This window comes from Pristiophorus japonicus, chromosome 12 (assembly GCF_044704955.1).
Source record: "Pristiophorus japonicus isolate sPriJap1 chromosome 12, sPriJap1.hap1, whole genome shotgun sequence".
Taxonomy (NCBI): Eukaryota; Metazoa; Chordata; class Chondrichthyes; family Pristiophoridae; genus Pristiophorus; species Pristiophorus japonicus.
Genome location: NC_091988.1, coordinates 199,094,872 through 199,108,479, shown reverse-complemented (window position 1 = coordinate 199,108,479; position 13,608 = coordinate 199,094,872). Strand labels below are relative to the sequence as shown.

General features: G+C 46.8%; 1 protein-coding gene across 3 annotated transcripts in view; it reads right to left on the bottom strand.

Moving 5' to 3' along the window:
- Positions 1-412: 412 nt before the first annotated feature.
- The window catches only part of uqcc1 (ubiquinol-cytochrome c reductase complex assembly factor 1), an 86,127-nt gene continuing 72,931 nt past the window's right edge, over positions 413-13,608 (bottom strand). For all 3 annotated transcript variants that reach the window (XM_070896403.1, XM_070896404.1, XM_070896405.1), the window contains one exon: positions 413-2,271. In XM_070896403.1, the coding sequence (XP_070752504.1) occupies positions 2,137-2,271 (135 nt within the window). In that variant the 3' untranslated portion in view covers positions 413-2,136. The remainder of the gene's footprint in view (positions 2,272-13,608) is intronic.

Below are 13,608 nucleotides of genomic sequence, written 5' to 3'. Positions count from 1 at the left end.
TCCCTCAGCACTGCCCCTCCGACAGTGCAGCGCTCCCTCAGCACTGCCCCTCCGACAGTGCAGCGCTCCCTCAGCACTGCCCCTCCGACAGTGCAGCGCTCCCTCAGCACTGCCCCTCCGACAGTGCACCGCTCCCTCAGCACTGCACTGGAGCGTTGACCTAAATTTGTGTGTCTGGAGTGAGATTCGAGCCCACGACGTTCTGACTCAGGGGCGAGGGTACTACCCGCTGAGCCACGGCTGACACCTGGTGGTGGGAGTGAGAGAGGTTGAAACACACTACTCAAAGTGATAACTTCAGATTTTGTTTAAGTACAAGTTCACGATTTTATCCGCAGAAAGGTCCACGGTAAAGCCACTGTTGCAGAGTGTACAGCAAGAGGCAGAGACTGACAAAAGCAGAGTGCTGGTGTTCAGAGTCACTTAACAACTTTAATTAGCACAGGGTACGGTACAAACTGCTAACAGGAGTGTAAAATGTGTACTGAACATTTAGACTTTACATCGGAAATATTACAGGATACCAAACCAGAATGGAATCCCTGCAGGATTTGCAATCTTCCCGATTGAACTGTTTTAATTGAAGGAATTTGATGGGAGCTGAAATATTTTAATGTTTTTAAATAGAGGACAGATTTTCAGGTAAGAACCATTCCCCCAGCTTACGCAGTACAGGTCAGGATAGAACCCGCCAACCTTCTCATCTCCTTGGCTCGGTTGCACAAGAGGCAACGTACTGAACACTGGGCCATCAATGTACCCTGTACTGTCAACTCTCCGAGCACTACTCCTCCTGCACTGTGAATTCAAAGTGGACAAAGTATAGAAGGACCCAGTGAGCCAGCAAGAACACGGAGCACATTTCACAAGTGTGAAGTGTAGGACGAATAGTGAGCGGGCAGCGATTAGAACGCAGTGAACCAAGCAATGCGGTTGGACATCATGAACCGCAAGGGCAAGGTCTGAATGTGAGCCGTTCGATTAAAGTCGGAAGCTTGAAGTCAGTCCCAAGTATTTTTAACACGTGCACAATTAAACTCTGGGGGAGGGGGTGCATTTCATTCACCCGTCGGCTCCTTTGCTTAATGCCAGTGGCTTCCCATCGTGATATCCAAGAAAGAACTTGCATTTATATAGCGCCTTGCACGACCGCAGGACGTCGCAAAGGGCTTCACAGCTGATGCAGTGCAGTCACTGTTGGGAGATGACTGTGATAACATGGAATGAGTGCCTGCAATGTCACCGCCGCAAGTCAGGCCAAGTTATGACCGAAAGATCCCTGTACGACACATCGACAACGCATCGATCCTGTGACTGGGCGGAGGGAGGGGAGAGAGAGGGGGAAATAAACATTTCTGGTTGGCCCGCGAGTAAAACACATGTTGCTGGGACACCGCGGATTCCTCACACACACAGTCGGTCCTTTTTGACTTTGTTCTCCCCATGTGTCGGGTGTGTGAATACCTTTGGGCATTGGAAGTCACTCACCTCGCCCCAGAAATGTCCACCTCACGCTGCTGTTTAACTCTCTGTGTCACACACATTGCTGGAGTGTATTTAAACCTTGGGGCCCCATTCGATTGGATAAAAGCCAAGCGTTTGGCTGTCAATTCTACCCAAAAAGGTCAACTGCAGGACCGGCTTCACTTCAGCCCATCCTCCGTTACCCGGACACACTCGCGGTCTCACCTGGCTGCCACGATGCCCAGGATTACTGGCCAAGTGTGTTTAGAATACTGTAAATGCTGCCCAAAGCCTGTATGGAAGATCCCTTGACAATATCACAGAAATGACCCCCCTCCCCCCCCCAAAAGGCAGAGAGGGGAAACTACTTTAGCTCAGACCTAGGGGTAGGCTTACGTGGAATTGGGAAGTGTTCTAAAGTGGAAAGACATGGAGAACATTTCAGCCAAGGCAAACTGAGCCCAAGATTATATTCCTTACAGAATGTGAGGGGGGGGGGGGGGAGAAACAAACAAACCCACCCACACCACCAAAGAATAAATACAATGGGTTTTAAACCCGGATGGGTAAAGATCTCGAGTTGATGTAGGATTGTCACAGCACGCTTCTGCGCCCCTGACCGGGTGCACAACTGGGAACTTTGGCTATGGGCCCCCCCCGTCTCGCCTTGGCTCAGAGCCCCTCGTCATTGTACGCCAGGGAGACGGGCTTCACGATGCTCTGCGGGTTGTCCTCCAGCAGGGGCCGCCACTTCACCTCTCCAGTCAGCAGCAGGTCCTCCCCGTTCATCGAATCCAGGTACTGCATCTGAATGGGGGGAAAAAAAACCCAGAACGTCAGATCTGGGCAACACCCGACGCACAAACCCCTCAGCCTCTCGGTAACACTGAACGACGCATGAAGCAGTGTGCAGTCACCGACTGCTCCAGAATCTGTCCAGTCGGCTGCAAGGTCACGAAGGGAGACCATGTACCAGTGCAAGCAGTGTTCCTTGCAATTCTTTCTCGGCCCCCTTCTGCGCAGCCCATTCAAAATACACACGGTATTTCTATTGAAGGGCTGGCAAGCCAGCAGCATAGGAACCCCCCACCCCCGCCCTCCCTTTCCCCCCCCCGGGAGCGCTGCTCAGCTGAGCCACCTCACAGGGAACATTGATTACAAGTCGCCTTCCCCTGCACTAACACCATCCAAAATCCTCCCTCAATTTGGAGGGTTTTTCTGATAGAGTAAATAAGGAGACACTGTTTCCAGTGGCAGGAGGGTCAGTAACCAGAGGACACAGATTGAAGGTGATTGAGAAAAGAACCAGAGTGGGAAGATGAGGAGAAATCTTTTTACGCAACGAGTTGTTGTGATCTGGAACGCGCTGCCTGAAAGGGTGGTGGAAGCAGTAACTTTCAAAAGGGAATTGGATAAATATTTGAAAAAGGAAAAGAATTGCAGGGCTGTGGGGAAAGAGCAGAGGCAGGAGTGGGGGAGAGCAGGTCTAACTGGATCGCTCTTTCAAAGACAAAGCACAGGCACGTTGAGGTGTATCATTCTAATTCTTATTTTTCTATCCACTGTCCGGACAGGATGCAATGTCTTCCAGATTATTTGGGTTAATACGCCTGCAATTTCTTACGTTCTTATTAGATTTTTGGACACGAAGGGAGTTGAGGGATAAGGGGATCGGGCAGGAAGGTGGAGTTAAGGCCGATGATCAGCCATGATCCTATCGAATGGCGGAGCAGGCTCGAGGGGCCGTATGGTCTACTGCTGCTCCTATTCATTATGATCAATGTTCTTTACTGAAAGCATTTCACAAGATTTGTTGGATGAAGGCCCCTCAATGCATTCGATCCTCTAAGAAAACCAAGCCTACCGTCCCAGATTACATCACACTGAATGAGGCCAGTAACATGGTCTCGGTCAACCCTCCTTGCGGTTGATGAAACCTGTCCCTAAAGAGTTCATCCTATACATGCTGTTCACAACTGGCAGCCTCTTTTCCCACCTAGTTTCAATACATGAAAAACAGCTGCGGATGGAAAAATATGGAAAGACTTACATTTATATAGCACCTTTCACAACCACTGGTCGTCCCAAAGCGCTTTACAGCCAATGAAGTACTTTTGGAGTGTAGTCACTGCTGTAATGTAGGAAACGTGGCAGCCAATTTGCGCACAGCAAGCTCCCACACACAGCAATGTGATAATGAACAGATAATCTGTTTTTAGTGATGTTGATTGAGGGATAAATATTGGCCCAGGACACCGGGGAGAACTCTCCTGCTCTTCTTCGAAATAGTGCCATGGGATCTTTTACATCCACCCGAGAGAGCAGGTGGGGCCTCGGTTTAACGTCTCATCTGAAAGACGGCACCTCCGACAGTGCAGCACTCCCTCGGCACTGCACTGGGAGTGTTGGCTTGGATTTATGTGCTCAAGTCTCCAGAGTGGGACCTGAATCCACAACCATTCTGACTCAGAGGCGAGAGTACTACCCACGGAGCCACGGCTGACATTGAGAAAGAGTTGGGAGAAGGGATCAAGGTAGATAGCTCCAGTGGGGGGGCTAGCAATGGCAAAAGCTCAAAGGGCTGAATGAGCCACTTCTGTATTGAAAATACACAGCTTAGTCAGGGCAAAAAAGGAGACGGGTTCATGTTAACGTTTCAGATGGATCCTGATTTCTACAAATGTTTCATTTAAATTTCACTTACAGTCATGCAGTACTGAATATTGTTAAAAGTGAAGTTGAGATAGACTGGAGGAGCTGGGGCTGGTCTCCTTGGAGGAGAAAAGGCTGAGAGGAGATTTGATCGAGGTGTTCAAAATCATGAAGAGTCGAGAATAAATAAAGAGAGACTGTTTCCAATTGGCGAAGTGTTGTTAGCCAGAGGCACAGATTAAGGTGGTTGGTTAAAGAACTAGAGGTAACATGAGGGAAAACGAGTGGTTCGGCTTTGGAATGCACGGCCTGATAGGGTGGTGGATACAGATTCAATAGCAGCCTTCAAAAGGGAATTAGATAAATAGTTGAAAGAGAAGAAATTGCAGAGATATGGGGAAAGAGCGGGGGGAGTGGGACTGACTGGGTCGTTCTTCGATGGGCCGAATGGCCTCCTTCTATGCTGTACTATTCTATGAAACTATCAGTTGGTACACACATACGCAGCATGTTTCAGCTGTATGGCACGTTTCCTGCAGCAAAAGCTGCAACTACAGTGTGTACACTTTCAAACTGAAGCCAATTCTAAGCACCTATGTACAAACACAAGGATTTCAAACTTTCCAGAGTTCAAAACAGTCGACTGAAGCCAGTTGGCTGGGTATCCTGTGGCAAGTGGCTCATATCCTGACTTCCTAAAGCCTTTCCACCATCTACAACGAACAAGTCAGGAGTGTGATGAAATACTCTCCACTTGCCTGGATGACTGCAGCTGCAACAACACTCAAGAAGCCCGACACCACCCAGGACAAAGCAACCCGCTTGATCGGCTACCCATCCACCGCCTTAAACATTCACTCCCTCCACCACCGGCGCACCGTGGCTGCAGTGTGCACCATCTACAAGATGCACTGCAGCAACTCGCCAAGGCTTCTTCGGCAGCACCTCCCAAACCCACGACCTCTACCACCTACAAAGGACAAGGGCAGCAGGTGCATGGGAACACCACCAGCTTCAAGTTCCCCTCCAAGTCACACACCATCCCAACTTGGAAATATATCGCCGTTCCTTCATTGTCGCTGGATACTCCCTCCCTAACAGCACTGTGGGAGCACCTTCACCACACGGACTGCAGCGGTTCAAGGCGGCGGCTCACCTCCACCTTCTCGAGGGGCAATTAGGGATGGGCAATAAACACCGGCCTTGCCAGCGATGCCCACATCCCATGAACAGACAAGGGGAGTCTGGAACAAGGGGGCATAACCTTAAAATTAGAGCCAGGCCGTTCAGGGTGATGTCAGGAAGCACTTCTTCACACAAAGGGCGGTGGGAATCTGGAACTCTCTCTCCCCCAAAAGCTGTTGAGGCCGGGGGTCAGTTTCAAAACTGAGATTAATATATTTTTGTTAGACAAGAGTATTAAGGGTTACAGAACCATGGTGGGTAGATGGAATGAATATACAGATCAGCCATGATCTAACTGAATAGTAAACAGGTTCGAAGGGCTGAATGGCCTCCTCGTGCTCCTGTGCTGATATACAGGCAGTGAAGAGAATCAAGCAAAGGTCGAAACTATTCACAGTTCAGTATCATTGATTTAAACGCACTGTCCGGTAATCCCAAGCTGGAAACTGCAATCATTGGGCAAGCACGCAGTGCCTTCCACAGTGGAACTGCCCGACAACACTCAATGTATAGGCTCATGCATAATGAATGGATATTTGGGTGCCTAGAGAAATGTACTTCGGCAAAAGCAAGCACAGTGGTTGGCAGAATCAATTATTGCGAGGGGTGAAGGGAGGCAGATCCGTTCAATGCTGCAGAGGCGCTATATAAATGCAAGCCTTTCTTCTTAGGAGGACAGATAAGAAATGAGAACCATGATCGACAAACCAGGGGACACAAGATCGGATATGGTAATTTCCTCAAGGTGCTTTTCAGACACCACCGAGTGCAATGAAGACCAAGTTAAAAGAAGATGGCGAAGCCAGCAGAGGGTTCACCTATCAGGGAAGGGTGAGGCTGGGGCTCTTCTCGCTTGAAAAGAGAACTGAGGGGTGACCTAATAGAGGTCTTTAAAATTCTGATAAGGTTTTGATAGAGTGGATATAGAGAGGGTGTTTCTACTTGTGGGGAAGAGCATAACAAGAGGCCATCAATATAAGATAGTCACCGAGAAATCCAATAGGGAATTCACAATAAACTTCTTTACCCAGAGAGTGGTGAGAATGTGGAACTCGCTGCCACAGGGAGTGGTTGAAGTGAATAGTATCGATGCATTTAAGGGCGGGTTAGATAAGCATATGAGGGAGAAGGGAATAGAGGGTAATACTGATAGATTTAGATGAGGAAAGATGGGAGGGGGCTCGAGTGGAGCATAAACGCTGGCATGGACTGGTTGGGCCGAATGGCCTGTTTCTGTGCCGTATGTCCTGTATACTGTAATCCCATGAGATGCAGCGGAATCAGAAAAGACAGCTTAGAAGTTACAGAATGTCCTGGAAAAAAATAAGTGGGCAGAAGAATGGAAGATGAAATTTGATACAAATATAAACTACTGCCCAGAGGAATGAAAAATGTGCAACATGTATAATCCATTAATGGTGTTGAAATAATGAAGGATACCGTTGAACAAGCTCTCGGAGTCTGAGTGAACTTGATGCTTGACATGTCCAACCAAGGCAGGGCAGCAATTAATAAAGACAATCCAATGGTTTGTAGCCAACAGTACGATACAAGTCAGAGGAGTTTATAATCAAACTATAGAGGGCTCTGGGCAGACCTCACCTTGAATACTGCGTCAAGTTAGAATGATAAGGAGGTCATTCGGCCCATCGTGCCTGTACCGTCCCTCTGAAAGAGCTGTCCCATTAGTCCCACTCCCCCTGCTCTTTCCCCATAGTCCTGCAAATCTTTCCTTTTCAGGTATTTATCCAATTCTCCTTTTTTGAATGTTACGTTTGAATCTGCTCCCACCGCCCTTTCAGGCAGAGCATTCCAGATCACAATAACTCGCTGGGTAAAAAAAAAAAATTATCTTCTTCCTTGTGGTTATTTTGTCCCTTTATCTTAAACCTGTGCCCATTTGGTTATTGCATTGAAGAACTCGATCAAGTTAGCCAGGTGTTGCCAAGGTTCCCGCTGCTTCTCGAAGATTTGGATACGTTGGGAGCAGTGAAACAGGAGTTCCGAAATAGACATGAACCGCACAACGCCAGGTATGAGTATCCTCAATCTTTGAGGTAGATTTATCAAGAGTAGAGACTTAAGGGTAAGAGGAAGGGAAGTGCTTGGAAGAAAATGGGTTTTGATTCCTTCTTGTCTGGACTGATATATGAAGAAAGACTGGATCGACTGGAATTTAGAAGAATGAGAGGGGATCTCATATAAACATAAAATTCTGACAGGACTGGACAGGTTAGATGCAGGAAGAATGTTCCCGATGTTGGGGAAATCCAGAACCAGGGGTCACAGTCTAAGGATAAGGGGTAAACCATTTAGGATTGAGATGAGGAGAAACTTCTTCACTCAGAGAATTGTGAACCTGTGGAATTCTCTACCACAGAAAGTTGTTGAGGCCAGTTTGTTAGATATATTCAAAAGGGAGTTAGATGTGGCCCTTACGGCTAAAGGAATCAAGGGGTATGGCGAGAAAGCAGGAATGGGGTACTAAAGTTGCAAAAATGATCAGCCATGATCATACTGAAATGGTGGTGCAGGCTCGAAGGGCCGAATGGCCTACTCCTGCACCTATTGTCTATGTTTCAGCTTGCCAACAGACAACCCAAGATGGCCAGTAACCAATGTGCTACCTAGTTACAGGTTCCCTATGGTGTTATCACTGTAGTGAAGTGTACAGTTGCCTGTAGAGAGAAGTTATGTTAAACTTGTGTAGAACCTTGGTGAGACCACAATTGGGAGTACTGTGCACCGTTCTGGTTTACATATTACAAAAAGAATATAGAGGCATTGGGAAGGTGCAAAAACCATTTACTAAAATGATACCAGAACTGAGGGGTTATACTTATTGGGAAAGATTGAACAGGCTGGGGCGCTTTTCTTGAGAAAAGCGAAGGCTGAGGGGTGACTTGACAGAGGTCTTTGAGATCATGAAAGGATTCGATAGGGTAGACATAGAGAAAATGTTTCCACTTGCGGGCGAGACCAAAACTAGGGGCCATAAATACAAGATAGTCACTAATAAATCCAATGGGGAATTCAGGAAAAACATCTTTACCCAGAGAGTGGTGAGAATGTGGAACTCGCTGCCACAGGGAGTGGTTGAGGCGAATAGCATCGATGCATTTAAGGGGAGGCTAGACAAGCATATGAGGGAGAAGGGAATAGAGGGTTATATCGGGTTTAGATGAAGAGGCTTGTGTGAAGCATAAATACTGGTATGGACCAGTTGGGATGAATGGCCTGTTTCTGAGCTGTATATACTCTAATTACACTGATCTTTCGTCCTATGGAAATAGAATGCAAGGAATGTAAATATGTGGGGCTAAATACAATGAATCCCCAAAGTTAAACAGTTCAAAATTTGTACACTGGATCTGTCATAATTTAGTAAGGACTCCAACTAGCAGTGCGCGACACCTCTCGCTGAACTACTCTCACTCTATTGAAGTTGGAAGGGGTTAATTTAGTAGAGTCAGCTTCAGTGTCTACCGACACCATAGGAAAAAAGGATTTAAAAAGTCTCGGCAGTGAAGGGAGGGTCAAGGACAGATGTTGAAGACATTGACATCACAGCACATTACCGTACAAATCAATCTGTTTCTTCCCAATCTTGCTGCATGACCTTACCTGACTCCACAATACCTTCTTCACAACTCGCTTCCCAGAACTTTAGAAAAAAAAAGAGGCTGAAAATGGAAGTTTGGGTAATTGTCCATTTCCTGATTCTGAAATGAGCTCTGGATGTACGATTACTGGCCCCATCACATCCCAACACCACAAAGGTTTTTGTTTTCGAAAGGAAATTTCTCTGAAGAATTTACTGCGTCAGTCACAACTCTCACGTTTTCTGTGGTCACAAGTACAACTGGCCTACTGTTAGCGACGGCCCACGTGCTGCTTGCCTTCACTTCGGCTAAATCCCCACAACTTCCAGGAATTTTTATTCTTTCCTGTCAGGATTCCAGGTAACCTACAGGATATGAAGTTGCAAGCAGATGTTCCAATTCACATTTTGTGTCGGAAGTCTCGAGTGAGGATTTTTTTTTCTTTTGAGGAGGGGAAAAAGAGGAACGATGCCAAGGGAGTCATTGGCCTCACAACAGACGAGTACTTGTGCACACATTCGCATCATGGTTCCCATCTCCAGAGCTGTGGTGGAACACCCAAAGGATTTGTTTCCCCCCCCCCCCCATTTATGGAACAGCTTTTTGGGATGAGCATTTGAAACAGATATTGCCTATTTCCATCAATTCTCTTTTCCTGCTGCGATGATGGATAATTGACGCTATCACAGGCAAACACATCTTATTTTTCGTGAATTTGAATCAACAACAACTTGCATTTATATAGTGCCTTTAACGCAGTAGAACGTCCCAAGGTGCTTCACAGGAGTAATTAACAAAATTTGACACCGAGCCACATTAAGGAAATATTAGGACAGGTGACCAAAAAGTTTGGTCAAAGAGGTAGGTTTTAAGGAGCGTCTTGAAGGAGGAGAGAGAGAGGTAAAGAGGTTTAGGGAGGGAATTCCAGAGCTTTGGGCCGAGACACAGCCGCTAATGGTGGAGCGATTAAAAACGATGTGTTAGAAGCCAGAATTAGAGGAGTGCAGAGAACTCGGAGAGTTGTAGGGCTGGAATAAGTTAGATAGGGAGGGGCAGGGTCATGGAGGCGACTCGGGGCTATTTTGTACCTACTCTGCTGTCCCACAATCTCTTACCATTTCCTGGCTCCACCAGGTTGATCCTGGGGATGAGGGGGTTGACGTTTGAGGAAAGGTTGAGTAGGTTCGGCCTCTACTCATTGGAATTCAGAAGAATGAGAGGCGATCTTATCGAAACGCATAAGATTATGAGGGGGCTTGACAAGGTGGATGCAGACAGGATGTTTCCACTGATGGGGGAGACTAGAACTAGAGGGCATGACCTTAGAATAAGGGGCCGCCCATTTAAAACTGAGATGAGGAGAAATTTCTTCTCTCGGAGGGTTGTAAATCTGTGGAATTCGCTGCCTCCGAGAGCTGTGGAATAAATTTAAGAGAGATAAGCAGTTTCTTAACCAATAAGGGATTAAGGGGTTATGGGGAGCGGGCAGGGAAGTGGAGCTGAGTCCATGATCGGATCCGCCATGATCTTATTGAATGGCGGAGCAGGCTCAAGGGGCCGTATGGCCTACTCCTGGCCTATTTCTTATGTTCACCTCCAGCCCAAGTGAAACTCAAATACCCAATTGCAGCATGCGCTGCCCTCATTGTTGAGATTAGAATCCTCCAACCTACCTTGGAGCATATTTACCACCAATATTAGTTAGTCTTTATAACTAGAGGGCTAGAACAGAAATGGGGAGGAAGGCCGGCTATAGCTGTACAAAGCCCTGGTTAGAGCACATCTGGAGCACTGTGCACAGTTCTGGGCCCTGCAGTCTAGAAAGGATATATTGGCCTTGGAAGAAGTGCAGCGTAGATTCACCAAAAGATTACCAGGGTTCAAGAGTGAGATTATGAGGAGAGATTACATTAGCTAGACTTGTATTTCCTGGAATGTAGAAGGTCAAGGGGCGATTTGATGGCGGTTTTTAGGATTTGGAAAGGAATTGGTCGGATAGATACTGAAAAACCAGTGGGGAGTCGAAGGGGACATAACCGTAAAATCAGAGCCAGGCCATTGAGGAGAGAAGTTAGCAAACTCTTCATGCAATGGGTGAAAAGAGGTCTGGACAGAGTAGATAGAGAGAAACTGTTCCCATTGGTGGAAGTATCGAGAATCCGATGACACAGATTTAAGGTGATTGGCAAAAGAACTAAAGGCAACATAAGAATTTTTTTTAATACGCAAGGAGCGATTAGGATCTGGAATGCACTGTCTGAGAGGGTGATGGAGGCAGATTCAATCATGGCTTTCAAAAGGGAGTTACCTCTGGGTAAAGAAATTTCCCCTCATATCTCCTCTATACTGCCCCCCCAATTACTTTAAATCTATGCCCCCTGGTTGTTGACCCCTCTGCCAAGGGAAACAGGTCCTTCCTATCCACTCTATCCAGGCCCCTCATAATTTTATACACCTCAATCAGGTCTCCCCTCAGCCTCCTCTATTCCAAAGAAAACAGACCCAGCATCTCCAATCTATCGTCATAGCCAAAATTCCCCAGTCCAGGCAACATTCTTGTAAATCTCCTCTGCACTCTTTCCAGTGCAATCACATCTTTCCTGTAATGTGGTGACCAGAACTGCACAAAGTACTCCAGCTGCGGCCTAACCAGTGTTTTGTACAGTTCAAGCATAACCCCTCTTGCTCTTGTATTCCATGCCCCGACTAATAAAGGCAAGTATTCCATATGCTTTCTTAACCACCTTATCTACTTGGCCTGCGACCTTCAGTGATCTGTGGACCTGCACTCCAAGTTCCCTTTGTTCCTGTACACTTTACAGTGTCGTACCATTTAATGTGTATTCCCTTGCCTTGTTATACCACCCCAAATGCATTACCTCACACTTATCCAGATTGAATTCCATTTGCCACTGTTCTGCCCACCTGACCAGCACATTGATATCCTCCTGCAGTCCACAGCTTTCTTCTTCATTATCAACCACACAACTGATTTTAGTGTCGTCTTAATCATACCCCCAACATTCCAGTCATTGATATATACCACAAAAAACAAGGGACCCAGCACTGAGCCCTGTGGAACCCCACTGGATACATCTTCCAGTCACAAAAACACCCATCAACCATTACCCTTTGCTTCCTGCCTCTGAGTCAATTTTGGATCCAACTTGCCACTTTGCCCTGGATCCCATGGGCTTTTACTTTTGTGACCAGTCTGCCGTGTGGAACCTTATCAAAAGCTTTGCTAAATTCCATATACACTACATCATACGCACTACCCTCATCGACCCTCCTGGTTACCTCCTCAAAAAATTCGTCCGTCTTCCGTGCTGTAACCATTCTATGATTTGATTGGTAGAAGTGTGGAACTTTCCTCCACAAAAAGCTGTAGCTGCTAGCTCAGTTAAATCTGAGATCAATAGATTTTTGTTAGCCAAGTGTATAAAAGGATCTGTAGCCAAGGGGGGTAGATGGAGTTAAGATACAGATCAACCACGATCTCACTGAATGGCGGAACAGGCTCGAGGGGCTGAATGGCCTACTCCTCTTCCTATGTTCCTAATCAAGATGGAGGTGGTGAATCACAGGGACAATGTCTCTTCAAAGGCCTACCAGGACAGCTGTGTAATGATCCCTCCATTTTACATATTCCTCACATCTTCTGATGGAAATGGTCTCCACGGCCAGCCACGAGTCCCAGGGCAGTAGAAAGCTTTCAGAAACAGGATACCAGCCAGGTGTTCCAAATTGGGATGAGGTTGGTAATTGGAGGAAAAGCTTCCGTGTTTGAGTATAGGAGCAGGGAGGTCTTACTGCAATTGTACAGGGACTTGGTGAGGCCACAGCTTGAGTATTGTGTGCAGTTTTGGTCTCCTAATCTGAGGAAGGACGTTCTTGCTATTGATGGAGTGCAGCGAAGGTTCACCAGACTGATTCCTGGGATGGCAGGACTGACATATGAAGAAAGACTGGATCGACTAGGCTTATATTCAATGGAATTTAGAAGAATGAGGGGGGGATCTTATAGAAACATATAAAATTCTGACGGGATTGGACAGGGTAGATGCAGGAAGAATGTTCCTGATGTTGGGGGAAGTCCAGAACCAGGGGTCACAGTCTAAGGATAAGGGGTAAGCCATTTAGGACCGAGATGAGGAGAAACTTCTTCACTCAGAGAGGTGTGAGCATGTGAAATTCTCTACCACAGAAAGTTGTTGAGGCCAGTTCGTTAGATATATCCAAAAGGGAGTTAGATGTGGCCCTTACGGCTAAAGGGATCAAGGGGTATGGAGAGAAAGCAGGAATGGAGTACTGAAGTTGCATGATCAGCCATGATCTTATTGAATGGCGCTGCAGGCTCGAAGGGCCGAATGGCCTGCTCCTGCACCTACTTTCTATGTTTCAAAGTGTGAGGAAATCCATGCCCAAGACAAGTAATGTCATTGCTTTTTCATTCGCATCTTTGAATACCAAAGAAATGTTATTGAGGTGGGGCAATTCATGACTTGACCCTTGCAGGCAGATGCACCTTCTTTGTATAAAAACTGGGAAATTACTTCAAGTGCTACCTCATATACTGATTCTGTGACACTTCATAATGGTCATGATGAGAATTGGGGAGGGGAGGGGAGGGGGGGGGGGGTGAGGGATGGCGGGGGGAGGAAGGGAAGAAAACAGCCTTCTCCAGCTTGCCAACTAACAACCC